The 24113-nt window shown below is 34.5% G+C and overlaps 1 protein-coding gene across 3 annotated transcripts in view; it reads left to right on the forward strand.

Annotated features, from left to right (window-relative positions):
• The window catches only part of KCTD18 (potassium channel tetramerization domain containing 18), a 35714-nt gene that overhangs the window by 536 nt on the left and 11065 nt on the right, over nt 1-24113 (forward strand). Inside the window, exons 2-5 of one of the 3 annotated variants that reach the window (XM_074302756.1) lie at nt 182-268; nt 16090-16293; nt 18251-18462; nt 20071-20258. In XM_074302756.1, coding sequence (XP_074158857.1) covers nt 16137-16293; nt 18251-18462; nt 20071-20258 — 557 coding nt within the window. In that variant the 5' untranslated portion in view covers nt 182-268; nt 16090-16136. Of the gene's footprint in view, nt 1-181; nt 269-12415; nt 12678-16089; nt 16294-18250; nt 18463-20070; nt 20259-24113 lie in introns of those variants that run through there. The other 2 variants (XM_074302754.1, XM_074302755.1) reach the window with 2 other exon arrangements.

Here is a 24113-nt window from a genome sequence, read left to right on the forward strand (position 1 = left end):
TATTGTTATTAACAATAATAAATACAATTAATGGAACAACCCCTACCCAAAAGGAACTTACAGCTTTAAAGGATGTTTGTTATTCTTTATATATTATACAAATATGTGTGTGTGTATATGTATATACTTAAAAAGAAATTTTACTTATTTTATCTTGTCTATTCCGACAAATAATCACCAGGCTTCCTTTAAAAGACCTCTAATGAGAAGTCCATTACCTCCTGAAGTAACCCGTTCTATTTTGGACAGATCTGATTTCATCTGAAAGGTAGATTTATCTGGTGTGTGTGTGTGTATGTGTGTGTGTGTGTGTGTATATATATATATATATATATATATATATATATATATATATATGTATGTATGTATACATATATATATATATATATATGTATGTATGTATATCTAGATGTGTGAATGTGTAGAGAGTCATAAAATACTAAAAGTTGTGTGCGTGGGAATAAGGACCCTTTATTGTACTACTGAAAAAATGAAAAGAACTTTAGCTGTTTTAGATAGAATACAAATATGTTTGCATCTGTTAAGTTCCTCATGACTAGATTCTTAGCTTTCCTCACTTGTCTAATATTTTTTTAATCTTCTGGAATAGTTTTTTGTAATCTAAATATTAGCCTTATAGCCCTATAGGCATAATTTGCTTTTTTTTTTTTTTTGTATCCCATAAAAAATTAATTCTTTTTTTGTGTTCCAACTCAGTTTAGCTTCCTGATACAAATAGCTTTAATAAAATAGCATAAAGTGAAATAACATTTGTGCTAAAGAACTGGAAATAAAGTAAAGGCATATTGATTATTTGAATGGCTTAACAAATTGAGATATGTGGATATTATTGAATATTATAATGAAAGGAGCAATGAATGTAAATACAAACAAATAGAAAAGTTATGCAAAATAAATATAAAGTAGAACAAGAAAACAATATACAGTATTACTAGGGAACCAATAAAAACCAAAACTGAATACTTTGGAATCATAATGACTAACCTTGGGTTCTAGAAGAGAAATGAGAATAGAACTTACTGTGTGCTTTGCAGAGGTGTAAAACTACAGATATAAAACTATGAAATCTCACTGAGCTTTTTTTTTTTTTTTCTCTTTTTAAAAATTTCTTGTTTTAAGGGATGAAGAATATCAATTAAAAAAAAACAAACCGGTATTCCCCTTTTCTATGACTATTTGAATTAAAAATCATTAGTTAACTTTGGTTTATTGATACACTCAGCAAAAATCTCATCAGGTTTTTATGCAAGTAGAGATGGACCAAGAATTAATGCATGATTCATCCTGTAGTTACCTACAGAAATGAAATAGGTCTGTTAAGAACTCTTATTCTTTAAAGAAATTTCAAGATACATGCCAGACTACTCCTAGTTAGATATATTTCTTTTAAAAATATTCTTTGATAATCAGCAACTAAATTAGCATAAAATAAAACTTTGGTTAATCAGTATGGTTTGGGGATGAGATATCCTGGACATAAGTGAGGATGAATCCTGTGGACGCCCTTTTTTTTTTTTTTTTTTTTTTAATCTTTGCTATGCAAAAATCTTTCTAAAGGTTAGTACTACACTTCTCTTCCCTACTGCATACAATTGGATTTTCTTTTTAATGATCCAAGAGGAAACAAGGCTTCAATATCATTAATATGATCATCAGTTATCATTGTACAATACAGTAGATTTAGAAACTGAATCTTATACTTCTAAACTCATTTCAAGAGATATTGATGGGGGTTAAGTTCCCTTTAAGATTTCCTTTCTGATTTCCCAACCCCCATGGCTAACCTTTGATTCACAAATCCTGGTCCAAAAAAGCACCCTTTTGAATATATGGGCCCAACCCCCACCGGATCTGAGCTGGCTTGGGTTTTTCAGCCCCCACTATCAGCTCAGGTTTCCCCAACTTCCCACAAACCATTTCTTCCTTATCTGAAAAGCCTGCCAAGAACATGGGACACCACCCATAACCCCTTTTAGGTATAAAAGAGCCAAGCTGGAGCTCTCTCCTTACAGGAGCCCTTCCTTCCCGCCATGTAAGGGTTCCTGCCTGCCCAGCTACCACCTTTGGCCCTGGCGTCTTTTTACCTTCAACTTTACTTCCAAATTTCTACAATAAACCTTTGATTAATCTAGGTTTTCGGGCCTGTAAATTCATTTACAGGGGACACTGTGCCTCATGGGACTATCTTTGCGCTGCCCAAAATGGGGTTCCCCCTTTCCTATCTCTCATCAATACCATATTAGTTATTTTTTTTTTAACCCTGATGATTTGTTTTCTTGTCTTTTGTCTTTCTGATATGCTGAATTAGAAAGGACAGTGGATTACAATTCAAAAGACCTGAGAGCTAGTACTTAGTATGATGTCTTTCTTATTCTTAGAATGAGGAAGTTGAACTGGTTGATCTATATGATGTAACAGTATAAAGTATTTTGAAAACTACAAAGCCCTTTATAAATGTCAACTATTACTACCACTAATACTATATAATAGTAAGAGTTTTGTACTCTTTTCTAATTGCCTCAGCTACTTTCTATTTACATTAATGTACCTGCATTTAAGAGTGTCTCCCCATTATATGTTTATTCTGGCATTTAATACCTTCTTAAATCTTAACTCCAATTTGTATTCTCAGTTTTATTTCACAGGTTCCCCTCTCCCCCATATAGACTATATTTCAGATGAAGTGAATTTTCTGAACTAAATGTCATGCCCTGCCTCCTCATGTTCTTCACATGTAAATAGCACTATTTCTCTACTCATGTCTATATTACAGAATTCTATTTCTTCAAAGTTCAGATCAAGCACTACTTTTCCTTTAAAGCCTTTCTTGATCCTCCAATGAAAAGTATATACTTCTTAATTTAATAATACTTTGTTCTCTGTCTTAATCCTTTTTATATTCTATATTGAATTATATCAGTGTGTTTATTTGTCAAGTATAGTGGTTGTTTTCCTTGTCATTCCTGTTGTTGTTCTTTTTCCTTTGTTTTACAAGGGAACCCAGTGACCTCATGGATCTTGTATTGACTTACAGGGGAAATAGATTTAAGTGAAGTAAAGCTATATGAAGTTGTCAGCTTAACTCCTCCTTCCTGAGTCATTCAAGTCCAGTAGCAGGATAAAAATCAAAACAATTGGTACTGGCCCTGGAAGCAGTGGATGACTTTGAAGTCTTCGATGTCTGACCAGGTTCTAAGGATTCTGTAGTGCCTGTTTCAGTTGCCTTCATGGCCACTGGAACAAATTATTTTCATTTGCACATTCTGCAGTGGGAAAGTATTCACTTGCTTGGAATACACATACCTTTGTTTGAATCTCCTTGTTTACCTCAACTTGCTTTAGCCAATCTCTTCTTTACCACAGCGTAAACAAGATTTAAAAATCCACACATGCTTCAGCTTCTTAGAGCCACTGGTAAGAGTTGGGTGAAGGTGGACACCACAGGTAGATAAGCTGGTTTATGCTAAAGGTGTTAGTACATACACAAGGGTAGTATAAGGTTGGAGGAAATGCATGCATCAGTGAGATCAAAACTCTTTTTAAATATACATGTTAAGACTAATATATAGTAAGTTCTTAGTAAAAAAGTTTTTAACTTACTTGGGCATTAGTTAATAAAAGTTTTTGTTGTGCAAATAGATAAATAAAATATATAAATGCTACATAAATTCCTCTTTTGGGTTAACTTTTAAATCATTAAAAAGAAACAGGACTTAAAAAAATCATCCAAAGAATATATTCTTCTATTAGACAAAAACAATATATTGTATTTATTGGAAAATGTGATACAGTATCATCCAATTTTACTGAAATAATAATAATTCTTATTTCTCAAATAGCAGTATTTTCTCCTGTGATAGGCAATTGTAAGAGGAAGTAGGACATAAAAAAATCTGTCTGTTAGAAAGACAAAGGCCTGTCATCTCTAACAACTTTGCTATCCAGTATAGAATCTTGTTTTTTCAACTTACATTGTGAAAATAATTCATCCTGAAGACATTAATTCAGCAAATTTGTATTGACTATCCATGATTTGTAAGGCAACTTGATAAGCACTCTATGTGTCATAAAAGATATTACTGGTTTTGTACTGTGTAAACTAATATCTTTCAGTAGGAAAGAATAATGATTATCTTTTTTCCCCTGATGAAGTGTGATTCTGATAACTCATCATGATCTGGAGCTGATCCAGATTCCAGATAGCCAGCACTTTGCCAGAAAAATTTAAGTTTTGCCAGGTCCTACTAAGCTGAAAATATTTCAGGTGTGAATTGGATAATGGACTTTGTGGTATAAAAATCAGCCTAGTTAAGTTCAGAGAAACTTACAATCAAGTTTGATGATTTTTTTCAGCTATAGCAATGTAGTTTTATTATTCATTGGGGTAGAGCTCACCCAAACAAAATCATTTATGATTTAAATATTTATCCACAAAGGTAATTATCAAACCTTTGAATATTTTTTCAGCACATTTTTGCAAAAATTATAGCTAGCATTTATTAAGCACCTATTGTGTTCAAGGCACTGTGCTAAGTGTTTTACTAATATCTTGACTGATCCTCACAACCACCCTGGAAGGAAGGTGCTGTTATTATCCCCATTTACTGAAATTCAAACAAAGGCAGACACTAAGTGACTTGCTCAGTGTCACACAGTAAGAATCTGAGACAAAATCTGAACTCCGGTCTTCCTGACTCCAGTCTTAGTCCTCTAATTACTATACCATTTAGCTTCCCTTATGCTCATATCTGCATTGAAGAAACAAAAGTATTAAAGCACATGATGAACTAATACCTTCAAAATTAGATTTCTATTAATCTAATTTGATAGCTCTTAATCAAATTCTTAATAGATTTGTCTATTAATCAATAGCTGTAGGACACACTTAATTCAAGGAAAAACTGTTTTATTTAAAAAAAAAAAACAAACAAACCACTTCTGAGCCAAAATTGTGGAAGAAGTCCTAAATTACTGTAATTTTACTACATCCAATAACAAACATAAAACAGCAAGCTAGAACAGCAGAACCAGCAAAAAGATGGGGTAAAATAACTTTTTAGACCAAGTAACTTAGAAGATCACCAAGAAAGATCAGATTCTCAGGCAAAAGGGAAAGAAGTTCAGGAAAGGACCCAGTAAGTTAGCAGCAAGTTCTACCTCAGCAAGCCTGAACCTGAAAAGATCCTGAAGCCCAGTCTGGTAGAGCAGGCAAAACCCAACATCAGGATCCCCATTCTCCACATGCCTCAGCATAGCCAGGGGAACAGGCAGACTCCAAAAATGCATAGCCTTAGCGAAATAGGCAACATCCAGTGGCTAGACAGTCACATGCTTCCGTGTAGCAGAAATATCCAAGGGAATTCAGAAACACCCCACTGACCTCAGCACATATCAGATACTAGCACTAGGACCCCAGTTCAGCACCAGGTAAGCTATCAGTAGCACCTTCATACTCTACTGTATCTTCTCAGCACTGCCCCAGACATGAGAGTCCCTTGTGGGTCTCGGGGCAATATCAGTGTAGCACCAAGTAAAAGATCCAGGGCCTGAAGCCCCAGCACAAAAAATCTAAGACAGGGCTTCTTCAACCCTAGGAGTTCAAATTTTAAGGAAAGAAAAAAGGCCAAAAAAGGTAAGCAAAACAACAATAAAAATCTGACCATAGAAAGTTATTATGATGACAGGGAAAATCAAGACACATACTTACCTATGTATGGGCAAAACCCCAAAGAAAAATGGGAAGTGGTTTTGACTCTGAAAAGAACCTTTGGAAGAGCTCAAAAAAGGAGCTGAGAAATCATAACGAAGAAAAATTGTGGAAAGAAATAAGAGTGATAAAAGAGAATTATGGAAAAAGTAGACAGCTTTGAAAAAGAAAACAATTGCTTAGAAGGAGAACTGGCCAAATGGAAAGGGAGATTTAAAAATCCACTGAAGAAGACAATTACTTAAAAAAATACAGTTAGCTAAATGAAAATGAAGTACAAAAGCTGAGGAAAATAACTCCTTAAAGGTTAGAATTGGGCAAGTGGAAACTAGAAACATCAAGAATCAAATTCTAAAGAATGAAAAAAATGGTAAAATACCTCATTGGAAAAATAACTGCCCTGGAAAATAAATCTAGGAGAGACAATATCAGAATTGTTGGACTACCTGAAAGACATAATCAAAAGGAGGACCTGTCAAGAAATTTTCATGGAAAACTGCCCTGATATCCTCGAACCAGACAGCAAACTAGATAATGAAAAAAATTGATCTCAACAAAGAAATCCCAAAATAAAAACTCCAACCAATATAATAAAAAAAAAAAAATACAAGTGACTAGGAAGAAATGATCCAAATTATCAGGGAGCCTATGAATTACATAGGATTTAGCAGCTGCAACATTTAAAAGATCAAAGGTAATAGAACATAGTATTCCAGAAGGCAAAGGAGCTAGGACTACAACATCAATCATCTGCTTAGTAAAATTAACATAACACTTCAAGAAAAAAAAAATTTTACAAGGAAAAAACCAAAACTGAAGAACAACAACAAAAAAATTTATCTCCAATATCAAGACCCAAGAGAAGTCTACAGATGTAAAAAGAGAAAAGAAAACACAAGGATTCAGTGGGACTGAAGTATTTAAATCCCTATATGGGAAGGTGATACTTGTAATTCTTAAAAACTGTCACTGATAGTACAGTTAGAAGAAATATACACAGAGGATATGAATATAAGTTGAATTTGAGGGAATGACATAAAAATGAGGGATGATAAAGAGGAGTCCACTGTGTACAAAAGGAAAAAAGTAGAATGGTGTAAATTATTTTACATGAAGAGGCACAAATAGGTTTTTTGATAGTGGAAGAAAACACATAGGTTTTTATGATAGTGGAAGAAAAGATGGGAAGGTGAGCAGTGATCATAACTTAAACCTTATTCTCATTAATATTGGCTCAAAGTGGGAATAATATACAAAATCAGTTCAATATAGAAATCTATATTCCCCAAACAGGGAAGTGAGAAGAGAGGAGATTAAGTAACAGGGGGGGAGGGGAAAGGGATTGATAGAAGGGAGGTGATAGAAGCAAAACACTGATGAGTAAGGAAAGAGTGAAAGGAGAGAGAAGACAAACAGGAGAGAAAATAGGGTGGAGGGAAATATATATGTAGTAGAAATAACTCCATGAATACAAATGGGATAAACTCTCCCATAAAACATAAGTGGATAGCATAGTTCAAAAACCAGCATCCTACAATATGTTTTTAAGAAACATACTTGAAGTAAAGAAAGAGATACACCAAGATAGAAATTAAAAGTTCTGAGATACTGCCTAACAGGTTGACTAATATGACAAAAAAAAAAAAAAAAAAAAAAAAAGGAAAATGACAAATGTTGGAGAAGACATGGCAAAATTGGGACTAATGCACTATTATGGAGTTGTGAATTGATCCAAGCATTTTGGAGAGCAGTTTGAAACTATGTCCCAAAGGCAACCAGATTCTGTATACCCTTTTATCCATCAATACCATTACTAGGTCTATATACCAAATAGATAATATAGGGGGGAAGAATCTCCATGTGCAGCCCTTTTTGTGCTGGCAAAATATTGAAAATTGAAAGGATGTCCATCATTTGGGAGATGGCTGGACAAGCTATGGTATATGAATGTAATGGAATACTATTGTGCAATAAGAAATAATGAAAAGGCAGATTTAAGAAAAATCTGACTTGTACTTGAATCCATTCAGAATAAAGACAATTCTCCTTCCCTCTCAAACTACCTACAGAATCCATATGGGGTGTCCCTAAAGTCCTAGCAAAGTTTGAAGTTTTAATAGCTTATTTAAAGTAAATTGTTAAAAAAATTAGTAGCTCATCTAAAATATTAAAGCTTTATTAACTTAAGCTTCATTAAGACTTTTGGGATACCCTATATAGTCCTATAGATAACTAATATTATCATAGAATTGAGATCCCCTCTCTCCTGCTAGGAGAAAACATTCAGAGTTGTTGGAAGTTAAAAAACCCAACTCTAAAGTAAGTTTGAATGTCCTTAATAACCTGTCATCATGGTATTAGTACTAGATTGAAGCTCCCTGGAAAAAAAAAAAAAAAAAAAAAAAAAAAAAAAAACCTCCAGAAAGTTATGCTTGAAAAAGAGGAAAGGGATTACACAAAGAGAACAGATTTAGTTCACTTGATTTGGGATTATCTGTATTTGTGATGTTTCTCTAAGGAGACCTTCTATCCTGAAAGGACACCAGTGACAGTAGTGAAGCAGTTAAGCTTGATCAGACTTCTTGGCATATTATTCAGAATAATAAATGAAATATGTAGTAGTAAAATCTACTAATGTTAATAATTTTTTTTTGCCAAAGTGATATTTTAAATATCTTGAAAAGGCCTTAAATCTTATTCTTTTTAAAAAATGATTAGTAATAAGGAAGGGAAAATATTCAACTTAACCTAATACAGGTCAAGGGATTATTTTTTGTTTTTGTATCCTTGTGCCTCATGTAATGAGTGGCATATAGGAGGCACTTAAATGCTTGTTGGTTGATTGATATCACTGAGCAAACTCCAAAATCTACTTCTTTATATGTGCCACTTACTGCTCTGAGTTAAAGTCAAATCCTTATTCATATAACAGAACTTTAAATAATTGAAGACAGCTATTATCTTCCTCCTAAGGCCTGAAATTCTTGTGATTATAGGATGCTGAAAGAATGATTTTGCCTTCATAGAAATTACAAAGCCCAATAGAGAAGTATGTTGTTCATGGGAAAGATGAAGTTTTTGTTTTTTTTGAAATATGATATATTCAATTTGAAATGTCTGTTGGTTCATTGGTGATGTGGGATTGGAGTTCAAGAAAAAAACAAGGGCTATGTTTATGCATATACAACTATCTGCAACTTAGAGTTGCACACATATAACTACAACAGGATAGTTTCCAATTCTTTCACCATCCTATCATCATCTTTTGAACATATTCAAACTTTCAATGCTCTTCTTAAATATGGCTAGCCTGAACTCAGATTCAGATAGAATACCATTGATATGATATGACTAGGACAGAGCACAATAAGTTTATTATTTCCCAGATCCTGGGAATTATGCCTTCCAATAGAAAGCATGTTAGCTTTAATTTTTTTTCTTTTTGCTGCCATGTTACATGTTCAGTTCCTTGGGTTTGCCTTCCACTGTTGACTAAAAGTCCTTGATCTTTTTAATGTGAATATATTGTCTAGCTCTTGTTTTCCCATCTTGTATTTAAGGAATTGGTCTTTTAAAAAATATAAAATTTTATTTTGATCTCTATTGATTTTATTTTTTGTTAGAACAATAGCATTCTAGTTTGTTGAAATCTTTTTGAAAAAATATTGACATTATTCAGTGCAACTTTGACAAGCATGTCATGCTTTCATCTGACATTGATAAATAAAAAAAATTATATATATTAATTTAGGACCAAGGACAGATCCCTGGATTTCTCTATTAGAGACTTCCTTTTCTTTAAGTCAACATTGACTTCTCAATGCTTATGGATTGAGTCAAATCATTAAAGAAATTGTGAATCTGTCTTAACTGCACTTCAATCTAATCCAGATCTTTCTTTTACTTTCTTCAAAACAAAGTTGTGGGATTAGCATGAGGAACTTTGTAGATGGGGACTGTCTCCCCGCCTCAAACATTGAACCCAGTTAGGTAGTACAATGAATAGAGTGTCAGGCCTAGAGTCGGGAAGATTCATCTTTCTGAGTTCAAATCTGGTCTCACACACTGTGTGACTCTAGATAAGTCAATTAACTCCATTTGCTTCAATTTTCTCATCTGTAAATGATATAGAGGATATGGCAAACCACTGCCATATCTTTGACAAGAAAAGCCCAAATAAGAGTTATTACAAATTACAAATGACAAATGACTGAACAACAAGGAATCCACTAGGAATAAAAAATAGGATTTTGTACTTTGTTGTAAAAGTTAATTCAATGAATTCTAGATTAGACTTTCAGAAAAGAAATTAGAGGACAGGGTTTATTTGTTCATGAACTATCTTGATTTTTTTCAAGTGATTACAATTCACTGGATTGTAATCTCTTCATCAGTGGCATAGTTTAGGAGGAGAATGAAGTATAAAAGTATTGTTTTTAAAGTTACTAATCAAATAGGTATTTTGACAATTTTGGTTTATTGATCTAATACTATGAACATGGTCAACCAGTATCTAAAGATGAATAATAGTAAGATGCATTTAAAAAAAAAAAAAAAAAAAAAAAAAAACCCTAATTCTAGATGGGGAGATTGGCACTGTGTCCTATGTGCTAGATTAGACTTTTTTTTTTTTTTGAAAGTGCCTTATAGTCTTAGCTTTGTCACTTGGACAAAAGTTGTTTTACATCTCTAGACCTCAATTTCCTCTTTTTGAAAAAGAAGTCATTGGATTTGAGAACAGCATTATTGCCTGGAATATTCCTGAGCATAACTGTAAGGAGATAAATGTAATTGGGAAATATTTAACAAAAAACACAAAAATACAATAGAACAAAATGTTAACATGTGATTTTCTAAGTCAAGATGTGCCTTCAGGGAAACTTAAATTACTGCTTAAGTAGCTCAATTTCTTTTTCAGTTTGAACCTACCAAACTTTTAAGTTTTGTTCTGGTTTTGACATTCCATGAAATAATGTGAAATTTATTATATTCTAATAATTAATCAAATATTTATTAAGAGATTACTATGTGCCAGGACCTAAGCCAGGTATTAGAAAAACAAAGACAAAAAAAAACAAAAAACAAAAAACAACAACAACAGTCCCCTGTATTCACTAAGCTTACAGTTCATCAGTTCATTAGGGGAGACAATGTGCACACATATGTCTACACAGACGCAATTACAATATAAATATAGTTTAGGATGGGAGGATATTAGGAGTTGAGGGAGCAGTCAGGAAGGATTTATATAGAAACTGGCACTTCAGATGAATTTTGAAAGAAGTAAAAGATTCTGTGAGTTGGAGAATAAGGAGGGAATTGTAGGCATGGGGAATACCTTTGCCAAGGCAATGGTTTGGAAGATGGGTTTCTGTATGTAAGAAATAGCAAGAATGCCAGCTTGGCAGTTGTTAGAGTGAAGAAATAGGCTATAATACATAATGCAAAGTAGGTGTGTACCCTAAGTGTAGTGCAAATAAAGTAACAGAAGGTTACAGGAGAGATTTATCATTTCTGACTGAGTTGACAAGAAAAAATTAAGAGAAAAGGTAGATTTGAACTATGCCTTGAAGGATGGGTAATTTATTATAGAGACAAGTAAATGTGTGTGTGTGTGTGTGTGTGTGTGTGTGTGTGTGTATAGAGAGAGAGAGAGAGAGAGAAATGGTAAGTTATATATGGAATCAAGAAGCCCTGGTGGAATCTGGAGAGTCTTTTTGCTTTAATTTGCTTTCTGTGTTCCATTTGCTTTCATTAGCACAAGGTTTGCTTTGTGTTCTCCCTGCTCCCTGTCATTACTTTTTTTTTCCAGTCTTTGGGGCCTCATTTTTCTCTCCTCCTAGAGAAAAATTCATCTTTCCAACTTCGTGAAGAAAGCATTCTTAGGAAATGAAGGACTCTGGGAATTCTTTCCAGCTCTGACATCTTAGGATACTGTGACTATTCTGTCCTTGGGATAAGCATAGTAGACATAGTCAGGATTTTATCGGAGGAACTGCTTTCTTGTTACAGAGGATCTAGAGTTGGACCCGCTGAGTTGGAATCCCAGATATTAGTTTATTACCTTTGTAATCTGGATCGTCATTTAACATATCTGGGCCTAAATTTCTTCATTTGTAAAACAAAGTTGGCCTTAATGAAAATGACCTTTGAGGTTGCTTCCAGATCTAAATCTTAATGATCTGAGCTGATTGTTGTTCACCTTAAGAAAGACTCACCAGGAAATAATACTGGAAACTCTACTTCTAAGAGATTAGTGGGGAGATATAGTTGGAAAAGATATATAATGGGACCAGTTTTTCAAGATGAGTTTGTCTAATGAGTAGTTTGTGTGACAGCCCAAAGAAAGTCTTGGAGATAGCCCAGAAGGGCAGGGCCAAAGTCATGGCTACGCTTTATACACCTGAGTGCAAGGTGAATCGGCCTGATCCGGACAAGCTGGATGAGCTGGGTCTGCAGGGCTCCTGCATGTTCCTTCTCTCTTTTTAATAGCGTTTTTATCGAAGGACTTTTCTCCTCACAACCGGTCTCAGTCCCAGCAGCCTCTGGTCCAGCTGGGAGGAGGGCCAGGCACGCGGCCAGGGGGTGGGACTGCCGGCTCCGGCCTCCGCCCCCGCCTCCGCCCATACGCTGCTGCCCTAGGTGGCCCGCAGTGGCCCGCGGGGGCCGCACGGGGGCGCAGCCCGTAGGTCGTAGAAAGAGTAGGAGGTGCTGCTGAAGCCGCGGCCGCTGAAGCCACTGCCGCCGCCGCTTCCACTTCCGTATCTGGGCCGGCTTTGTGCCGCCGGCCTGAGGTCGACGAAGGGGAGGTAGAGAGGGAGGGAAGCCTCGGCCCGGGCTGCCCCGCCTCGGCTTACCTCTCTACGCCCTGTTGGGCCCCCGGTTATTAAGCCGGTAGGGGTTTCGGTTCCGGGCCGAGGCAGGCGTCCCGAGAGAGGCGGGGACGCAGGTAAGGAAGGTTGGGGCGACGACCGGGGCGGGGGGGAGAGAGAAGGAGGGATGAGAACTCCGGGAGGGTGATGGGGGCGAGGCCGGAGCGCGCTGAGGTATGCGAGGAGACTGATTTCCCCCTCGACCTCCCGGCTCGGAGGTCAGGGAGCCTCCCGAGCCCGGCTGCTGGAGAGCCCTGCGTGACAAGGAAAGTTCCCAGTGCCAGCCCCTCCCGCCCATGTTGCGGGGGCGCGAGCGAGCACAATATCCCCGCCCCCGCCCCGTAGGCGAGCGCCACTCCTCCCGAGTCCCGGGCCCCACACCGCCCTCGGAGTGCTGGAGGCCAGAGGTGTTTACTCTGACCTGCAATTTGAATGGGTTAGAAACGAGGTTGCCCTGTGTGACTTTGGGAAGGATTGGGGAGTTGAGCTTCTTGGGTAGGAATGGTCTCTTTGTATCTCCGGCTTGGCATGTGGTATGCGTTCAAAGCAAGTGCTTAATGAATGCTTATGCATGGACGGACAGACTGACGGGTTGCTTGATCGACTCCACCATTGGGAAGCTTTCCGGTATTAATTCAAGCTATCAGTTCAATTCAGAAAATACTAAACGCCTGCTAGGTGAGCATGCAAAGTCAGGCATGAATTAGTGTCTCATCATCCAAGGACTTACTTTCTCCTGGGAATAGAGGTGGAGAAAAGTATATAACTTAATTGTGACAGCTCCATAGAGCAAAGATTTTTTTTAATCGTTTTAGTCCAGTAGACTCCTCTTGGTATGGCAAAGCCTATGGACTTATCTGATTAATGTTTTTAAATGCATAAAATAAAAACATGAAATTATCATCAAAAACAAACAAAACAAACCCAACACAAATAAGTTCATAAACTCTTCGTTAAGAAAGTGCCCTGGAGAGGACTGACAAACTGCTATAGAAAAATTTGAGTAGATAGAGAACAAAACTAACTAGGGAGAGAAACCAGGGAAGGGTTCTGGAAAAGACATCTTCTGCTTAAGATATTTAGAAGTAAATGTCCTTTTACTCTCTTATCATCCCTGCTACCAAATGGCCTAAAACTTCTATTGGGATGTTCTTTTGGCTCAGAGGTGATTTTATATGAGGGTAGAGGGACAGGAAAGGTGCCTTTGCTGACTGCTTCCTGGAGAGAGGCAGAGACTAGATAGAGACAGGCAGAGAGAAGGGGAAGGCAGAAGAGGGAGAAGGAAAGAAGCAGAAGAGGGATGTATGTGTATGTGTTATCCTAGATGGATATTTGGGGAGATATACTTTGGAAGGCAGGAGTATTTGGGTTCAAGTTCTGCCTCTAACCACATATTGGACTTGGACTATCTTTTAGTGTTTTAGACAACTCTTTAAAAGTATAATTTGCGGAGACCGTGTTGACTTAAAAATGGCTTGATAGAGAGTGTTTCCTCACTTAGGTAGTTCCTATACTAATGAAATCACAGATCCTATTTTTTTTTTTTTTAAATTTGGGACATGATGGTTTAGTTGGTTTTAATCAATATGGTTATTCCTCACACTTCTCTTTGATTTTGCTTAAAATCCAAAAGCAATTTATAGCTAAACAAACAAACCAAAAAAGTATAAAGGAAAGAAAAAAGTATTTTGAACCTCTTAGTAGAGATTTCAAATTTAGACTAATTTTAGGTGATCTAATTATTGGAACCAGGAATGACTTCCATCAAGGAATCTTTTAGGTTCCATAAATTTGCCACTACCAGTGATATTTCATTGATTTCTTATATTTGATCCTTTTAAAAATGGTTTTTAAGTGTTGATCCTCAATACCATCCTGAAAATTTATCCAGTAAAGAATGAAGCAGACTAAAAGATATTTTTTAATAGGATTTGGAAGATGTTAACAGCCATCATACTCAGAATTTTGATCTGGTGAGATAGGATGTAGGGTTAAGTCTTATTTTAATACTTAAATTGGTGTAAATGCTTTTCTCACTGATTACTAGTTTTAGAAAAAAGATCATTTTTATCAGTTGCTGTGACTGAAAGTATTCATTACCTGGTGGTAAACTGATAATGAGCCAGTTCTGTTAATAAAGCTAATTTTTGTATGTCAGGCAGACAGCCATCATTGGGTTCTGTGCCTGAAACCTTTCTAGCTTGCTAGGACTTGCCAAAGCTTGCAAAATATTGGCATAGTTTTTGATGCTCTGGTGGCACTTCTGTGCTGGAGCTAGCCATCAAATTAGAGTTTTAGTAGAAAAGGCCTAAGTTAATGAAATTTAAATGATGGTTACTACTGTTAACCTTATCTGTTCAGCAATAATTATAAGTTACTTAACTGAATATTTTATTTTCTTGTTTAAATTCTTTCAACAAGCAAACTCTTGGAAGCTAACTACTAATATATTTAAAGCCACATTTCATTCTACTTACTATCCTCAAGTGGAGTTCTTTCCATTCCCCAATCTAGTTTTGCTCTTCCCTTTTTCCTTAAATAAATATCTCTACCATTAAAATAATTCTCTTCCTAAGAGATTAAAGTGCCACTTTCTTCATGAAGCCTTCTCTTATTCTCTTTCTGCTTATTTATGTTGTCCTCTTGCCTCTGCTTGATCTTTAATGTGCATTTTATTATATTATATTATAAGGTTTAGTAGTTATTTTTATATATATGACTCATTTACTTACCTATTAAATAAAATACAGGGATTTCAGTCTCTTGAAGCAGAGATTATGAAGTTTTTCATTTTTCTATCACAAGTGTTTAGCCATTGTATATTGTCCAAAACTTTGTTTTGAGATATGATCTCATTAATATGGGATGGTAGGTACTTCTTTTAATGATACAAAGTGTAGCTCGTTCATTTTTTTTTACGTTCTAGGTTTATGTTGTCCGATAAATCTACCATGGTGGAAGGAAGACTTCTTGAGTTCTTTGCATATACACACACGCGCGCGCGCGCACACACACACACACACACACGTTTTCACTATGATTGGCTTACTTTTTTTTATTTTAGCTAATTTTAGTTTTATTTTTTATTTTAGTGGCTTTAGTAAATTTTTATTAAGTTGAACTTAAATGGTAGCTTTTAGTTCTTTCACGGTTAACTTTCAGTTATTGTACTTTAGAATACCTGTGAAAATAAAGTGATTCCATAATTCATTGTTTTTATTTCAGTTTAGTTTTAAAATATGAGCCTTTTAGTCATAAAATACTTGGTATAAAAATCAGTAATAAATAAAAACCCTTATGATATTATACCTTTTAGCTTACATTGAATTGTCTTATGTGTTAAAGCATTTTAATTCAGTGTTGCTGTCACTTAAGATGGATTTTGAAGCCCTAGAAATAGATTGCTTCTCATGTATTATAGAAAATAGTAGCTGTATATTTCTATTTTATTCACTCATGGAAATTCATATGAGCCCAACTGTTTTGCAGATTTGGATAGTACTGTGGCCTAATAATTAGGACAGTTGGTGGGAGCAATGGAAGGCAGCAAGGCAGAAGAGGTGCTGGATATTCTCAGACTTAATGTGGGAGGCTGTATTTATACAGCCAGGCGTGAGTCCTTGTGCCGCTTTAAGGAGTCGATGCTTGCTTCTATGTTCAGTGGACGATTTCCTCTAAAGGTGGATGAATCTGGTAAATGTATTAAAAGTTATAAACATTGTTATAAATCTTCATTAAAGTGGGTTCACTTCAACTTTCCAAAATTAGATGTAGTGGATAGAGCGCTGGGCCTGGAGTCAGGAAGACCTGAATTCAAATCCAGCCTTTAGACACTTCTTAGCTCTGTGATCCTGAGCAAGTCATTTAACTGCTATCTGCCCCAGCAGTTGCCTGTAAAATAGGGATAACAAAAAGAACTACTTCCTAATGTTGTTATAAAGATTAAAAATGAGTTAATATTTATAAAATGTTTTGCAAACCTTAAGGAACTTTATAAATGCTAAAGTATATTGGTTAATGATGTCATTGAATGATATTTGGCATTTTCTTTCTTGTTATTTTATATGAAAATGAAAGAAGTGCACCTTTATGTATTCAATTTAGGCCAATGTCCAAAATCTGTGTTGTTTTGGCTCAGTTAGGGAAGAAATGAGAAAGCATCAGGACCAATAGACACCTAAAAATGTGATTTATTTTATTTGGAAACTCAATTTACATTAGAGCAACTTCATGGATAAAGGTATTTAGGATGATTAGATGTATTAGTCTCTCCCTGTGTTCTTCACAGTAGAGCGCTTATTTCTGTGGAGAGAGCAGCTGTCTGACGCACAAGTGACAAAGAGCAACTAATGTAAGTGTAGACTTAGTGTTAGACTTGTTACATAGTCTTGTTACATGATCTGACATATGCTTAAGGAAAAATTTCAATACAGTGACGTATCCAGAAGAATAGAAAGATGCAAAAGTTACTGCTAGATTCAGAAGTAAACTTTAAAAACACAATTCTAGGGCTCTGATGCTATTCTTACCATCTTGATTTGCCTTTGGGGCCCATGGAACCAGTTTCATGTTTCCTGTTAGATCAAAGGAATTGGATGATTGTGAAAAGTAGAGTTATTCCTGGTGCTAATGCTAGTGAAGTCTAAAAAAAATTACTTTCCCAGCTGAATGATAGCTGGGATAAATTGGGTGAGGAAAAGGATTTTTTTTTTTTGGTTGATCTTTCAAAATATATAATATTTAAGAGCAATATTTGTCTGTATTTTTCTGTTTAAGCAGCAAAAATGGTTGGACTTAAGTTTAAGATACAAATGTTCCTTGAATACCCAGCATAAAATGTCCCTTGCATATAAATATCAATGTGTGGGTGTCTTATCCTAGAGTTAGGGGGTGAATATTTCTGCCTTATGGCTAGAGAAGATCCTTCCTTCCTTCCTTGTGCTACAAAACTATTATCTATTCTTATACCTTTCCTTCTCCACCTAAGGTGAAGCACAAGTTCCCTTGGAGAACAACAGCAACTAGAGGTTTCTTTGGCTGGATCTGGTGGTGAAATATGTTCAGCATCCCCAGTATCAGTTTGAAAATTGGAATGCATCTTCCCATAGAAACAATGTTATAAAAAGTGGTTAGATTCCAAGGCCATCTCAAAAAAAAATCTATTTAACCCAAAATCTAGCTGAGTTGCAGTGCCAGTACATCAAACAATTGGCTTTAAAATGAACTTTAATAATACCTACTTGTAAATTGGGGACTATGTATTTGCTGTATTTTTTTTTTTTTTTTACCTTATAAAGCAATACCTACTTCAAGTTAACTTGCTTTGTGAATTTGAATAAGTAGATTTTTCTCCCTTTGGCACCCCCAACCAGTTTTCCCATCATTAGAATAAGAAAGATTTTATCCATTATATTTTATGAATCGTTTGAGTTTTTCCCCTCTCTAGGTGAAATAATTAGCAGAAAAAAAAAAAAGAAAAAAAAAGAAAATAACTGCTGTTGTAAAAAGTGTCCATTAAGAAAAAATAGCAAATATACTAAATGATAACAAAAGATCCATGGACTGTCTAGGTACATATTTTACTTGGCAAAATTTTGTTGAAGGTCTGATTTATCTGTCTAATTATTTTATGTATTATGTGTATTTCTAGGGGCTTGTCTAATTGATCGTGATGGAAATCTGTTTAAATACCTTTTGGATTATCTTCATGGGGAAGTTCGGATTCCTAAAGATGAGCAAACTCGAATCGCACTGCAGGAAGAGGCTGATTACTTTGGCATCCCTTACCCTTATAGTTTATCTGACCACTTGGCCAATGAAATGGAGACATATGCTTTAAGGTCAAATATAGAACTTAAAAAGGTCTTGGCATTTTCTTAAGTTTCTTTTAAAATATTTATTAACTCATATCAGTCAGCACAGAACAATGAAAGCACATATTTTAATAGCATGTTTTATATAAAAATTGTGAAGATATATCATTTTCCTAATTTTAGAATTCATGCATATTTTATGCATTTAACAAAAATGCCACTCTCTGTAACAAAAATCATATAAACTTATTTTTTGAGGAGAACCTCTCATGAGATTAAAGGTTTTTCTTTTTAATTTGAGAAAATTTACTTTAACATTCAAATGTTACCTGTGTGTGGATGTGTATAATGTTTTCCTCATTGAAGGTACAGTATTCCTTGATTAATTCTTTTTAGTTGGCTACTCCTGAATTTGCTTATGAATTAACAGTGACATACTGTGGCATGTGAAAGAGCAGTCACTTTAATCTCTTCTTATATTAGGAGAATTGCCATATTGAATAAAAACCCTAATTTTACCCCATTTAATGAATGTAACAGTGGGTAAATTTGAATATTAATTTATGTTATTATATGACCATTATAGCTTCTTATTATTGTTGTTTTGTAATTTTTTTTAACCTTGTTTATAGCCCTTAATATGACTCACTGAGCTTTGTTAGTTGTTTTTCATTCTAGTAGTAGATGTTACATGGGAATTTGGCATCAGTTAAAATTGAGTAATATTAATTCCTTTAGTCTACTTTATTTAGCTTATGCATCAGAGACTTTTAAGTTAATAGACCTTCTCATAGTATGAGATTATTGAAAGAGTGCTATAGGAGCTGTAGTCTCAGGCCATAATACTCAAAAAGGACATCTGATTATCTTTTAACTAACGCTCTTGGGACCTTTTATATGCTGTTCTTATTTTGCTACTGTATTTGTTTTAGGAATCGATTTAGCTAAATGAATTAATCTCCATGGACATCAGTTGCTTCTTCTATAAAATGGGAATAAAAACCTTACCTGTTTGAAAGCTAACTATTAGAAAAGATAACCTTTTGAAATACTTCTAGAACTCCAAGATTTATATTTTTTTATTTTTAATTGATAATTAGAAAAGAAATGACTACATACAAATTCATATAATACACATTTATTTAGCATTTACTATATTGATAATACAATATTAGGAACTAGAAAAGCATTTCTTATTTGGACTGTGTCTTGTGTGTTTGTGTACATGTACATACATATGTAGAGGGACACACACATATAAATAAATACACATAGACTCATATTGACCTATATAGACCCTTGGTCCAGGAGCTTTAAGTAAGGTTTGGGTATACAAGACATGAACAGATTTAAAAAAAAAAAAATTAATGTAGACAATCTAGCATTGTGGCTTATTCCTATAATCCCTATTATTGTGGTGGTGGAAGCTGTTGAAACTCTTTAGCTCCAAAATTCTGAGCTTTAGTGGGTTAGACTGTTGAGGTGTCCATATTGCATTCAGCATTAAGTGTTGGAAGCTGCATTTAGCTCCAAGTTTCTCCTCACTCCAAGTCCAGTTCCCTTTTGACTGTACCATATTGCTTTTCTGAAGAGAAAAGTCCATATGGCAAAATCATTCTCACTGAATTAAATTCAAATTTTCTGATTTCCGTTTTAGGCTTTGACAGACTTTTGTGATTCTTATGGGTTATCCTGCAACAAACCTACTGTTTGGGTTCTACACTATCTTAGCACATCTGGTGCAAGCTGTGAAAGTAGAATTATTGGAGTATATGCCACAAAAGCAGATGGAACTGATGCTATTGATAAACAGCTAGGAGGAAGAATTCGTAGCATATATAAAAGGTAAGTACAAATTTGAATATGAAAAAATAATTAACTTGCATAACATTAAATGCTTTCAATATATGCTACAAAAAAATGACATTGATCATAAATGACATCAGACTTTAAAGTTTGTAGTTTTACCACATAAATGAAAAACATTAAAAATTCTATTTTTAAATTAAATGTGTTTGATTATAATTTGTAAGATGGGATAGGGTATCTGTCTGAATACTTTTAAGAAATGTTGGGGCAGCTAGGTGACGCAGTGGATAGAGCACCAGCCCTGAAGTCAGGAAAATCTAAGTTCAAATCTGGCCTCAGACACTTAACACTTCTAGCTGTGTGACCCTGGGCAAGTCACTTAACCCCAATTGCCTCAGCAAAAAAGAAAGAAAGAAAGAAATGTATTTTTTGTAAATGCTTTGTCATTAGCCTTACATTTTTTATGTTTTTGGAAATCATATTATAAGATGTAGAGGGAGAATAAGCCTCAGATCTCATGATCTCTCCCCCCCCCCCCTTTTCCAAAAGATGAAAAACTGAGTGTTTGATTGATTGGTAGTGAGTTTTATCTCAAGGTGGCCACATGGTGTATAAGGATAAAAGTTAGGAAATTTAGATAATCACACTATCTTTTGGCTGGCTGTAAACAAAATTTGTATAGGTGAGTTTCTAAGCAACCCATTTTGTTCTGTGTCTGAGCAAGGTATAATATACTATCTTGTTTCTTATGTTGGAGTGATGAACTGATTCAACCATTTTGTATTTCTCTTCTTAACTTTTTCTGTGACCTATAGACTTACATTTCCAGCTGCCTTTAGAAATCTCTACTTGAATTCCAACGGACCTCTCAAACTCAGCATGTCCAATATCAAGATTATATTTCACCTAAATTTGTCTCTTTTCTGACTTTACTCTTTTTACTTACTATCATTTATTTACTGAATCTGTCTTTTGAAGTCTTTTTCCCTTTCCCTTTTACACTTCTCATATTTAGTTAGTTATTAAATCCTTTCAATTCTACCTTCATATTACACCTGGCATCTAACCCCCTTTTTCTATTTCCTACTTCTTCTACCCTATTATAAGCCCTCATTGCCATCCTGTGACTTTTTATAGCCTCCTTATCAACCAATAACTTTTTATTTTCCTCCTCTCCCATCCATGCTTCAGTTCCAATACAAAATAAGAATTACATTTCTAGTGTCTTATTCTGGCCATCTTATTTTTCTGATAAAAATCCTGTGGATATTGTCTGTTCAGATCTGTTTTTAATCTTTGAGGGGCTGTCTGTAATCTGGTGCTATATTTTGTCATATTATTCCTCTTTATATACTTTCTAATTTGTATACTTTCTCATCCTCTCCATGTCTATGTCTTTCTCCAGACTATTCCATTTATCTCAAATGTTCACTCCTCTCTATCTTAGAACACACTCCTCTCTATTCTTTAGAACACAGCTCAAATGAAACTTTCTATGATACCTTCCCTTATTTTACTATTACAGTTGCAAACAAGTTCTATTTGAGGTTCCAAATTTTCTGCTTGGAACCTCATTATTTGCAACTATAATGTACTTGTCATGTAATGTTATATATTATGGTTATCTGTGTTTGTATTAAATCACTATATAAATTTATAGCTAGAGGTAAGGAAACCAAGATCCAGTTTCGTTAAGTGCCTTGTCCAAAGTCATCCAATCAGCAGAATTGTGATGTGAACTCAGTTCCAAATCTACTTTTCTTTCCACTTTACTGTGGGCATCTTATCCTTAGCAACATACTTGGCACTCAGATTTTTTTAAAAAATTATTTAATGTTTCTTTTTCCAATTTCTTATAAAAACAATTTTTGCCATTAATTTTTTAAAATTTTTAGTTTTAAATTCTCTCCTTCCTTTTATCACTCCTCATTCTCCTCATTGAGAAGGCAAGAAATTTGAGATGGGTTATATATGTCAGATAAATCATTTCCATATTAGTTATGTTTTGAAAGAAAAAAACAGAATTAAAAAACAAACAAACAAAAAAAAAAACCTAACAAAGAAAATAAAGAAACTAAAAAAAAAAAAAAATGCTTTAATAGGCATTTAGAATTCATCAGTTTTTTCCCTGGAGACATAAAGAAAGCATTTTTCATCAAAAGTTCTTTGGAATGTCTTGGATTATTGTATTGCTAAGAATAGTCAGGTCATTCATAGTACTATATCCCCAGTGTTCTCATGGTTCTGCTCATTTTACCTTTCTATCAGTTCATGTAAGTCTTTCCAAGTTTTTCTGAGAGCCCTACTTATCATTTATTAAAAAAAAATAATATACCATCACAATCATATACCCCATAATTTGTTTAGCTATTTTCCAATTCATGAACATCCTCTTAGTTTCCAGTTCTTTGCCACCATTAAAAGAGCTGTTATAAATATTTTTGTATACATTAGTCCTTTTCCATTTTGTTTTTTATTTTTTGGGGATACAGATCTAGTAGTAGTATTTCAGCATTAAAAGTTATGCATGGTTTTGTAGGCCTTTAGGCATAGTTTCAAACAAAATGGTTGGATCAGTTCATCACTTCAACAATAGTGCACGAATACCTCAATTTTTCCACATCTCCCAACACTTATCATTTATCCTTTGAGATTAGCCAATATTTAGATAAAGGGTGATATCTCAAGAGTTGTTTTTATTTGCATTTCTCTTATCAATAGTGATTTAGAACATTCTTTTTATATTACTATACATAGTTTTGATTATTTCATCTGAAAGCTGCCTGTTCATATCCTTTGACCATTTATTGACTGGGAAATTGTTCTTATTTTATACATTGGAGTCATGCATCTATATATTTGAGAAATGAGACCTTTATCAGAGAAATTTGCACTTCAATTATTTTTCATGTTTATGATTGCTAACTGTATTTGCCCTCCCATTTAATTCCCCCCCCTCTCTCTCTCTCTTTTTTTCTTTCTCTCTCTACTTTCATCCCTTCCATCTTCAAAAATGTTTTGCTTCTATCATCTTCCCCAATCCTCCTTCCCTTCTATCTATGAATTTTTTTTTCCCTTTCATCTTCTACTTTCCTATAGGGTAAGATAGTTTTTTATACTTGAGTGTGTATATTATTCTCTCTTAAGACTCATCTGTTCCTCCCACCTCCCCTATTTTTTCTTCCACTATAAAAGCTATTTTGTGCATCTTTTATATAAGATGATTCCCCCCATTCCACCTCTTTTTTTTCCCCTTCTCCCAGTATATTTCTTTCTCACCCATAATTTTATTTTTTTTTAGATGATCATTCCATCATGTTTAACTTTTATCCGTGTTCTTATCTTTGGGTACTCCTAACTTCCCTAATAATAAGAAAGTTCTTAAGAGTTCCTTTTATGTAGGAAGATAAACAGTTTTCAATTTTATTGAATTCTTTATGATTTTTCTAGTTTACTTTTTTATTTTTGAGACATATTTGAAATTCATAATTTCTGTTCAGCTCTGGACTTTTCATATGTAATTCTTTAAAGTCCCCTATTTTGTAATTGTCCATTTTTTCCTCTGAAGGATTATATTTAGTTTTGTTGCATCGTAGCTCTTTTGCCCTCCAGAAAATCATATTCCAAGCCCTCTGTTCCTTTAATATAGGAGCTTCTAAATCTTTTGTTATCCTGATTGTGATACCATATTTGAATTATTCATTTCTAGCTGTTTGCAATATTTTCTCTTTGACAAAGGAGCTCTTGGAATTTGGCTGTAACATTCCTGGGAATTTTCATTTTGGGATCTCTTTTAGAAGGGAATCAATGGGTTTTTTGCAATTTCTATTTCTCCTTTTTTGATTATGGCTTTCAGGTAATCCAATAATTCTTAAATTATCTCTCTTCAAT

This window comes from Sminthopsis crassicaudata, chromosome 3, assembly GCF_048593235.1.
Source record: "Sminthopsis crassicaudata isolate SCR6 chromosome 3, ASM4859323v1, whole genome shotgun sequence".
NCBI classification, from domain to species: Eukaryota; Metazoa; Chordata; class Mammalia; order Dasyuromorphia; family Dasyuridae; genus Sminthopsis; species Sminthopsis crassicaudata.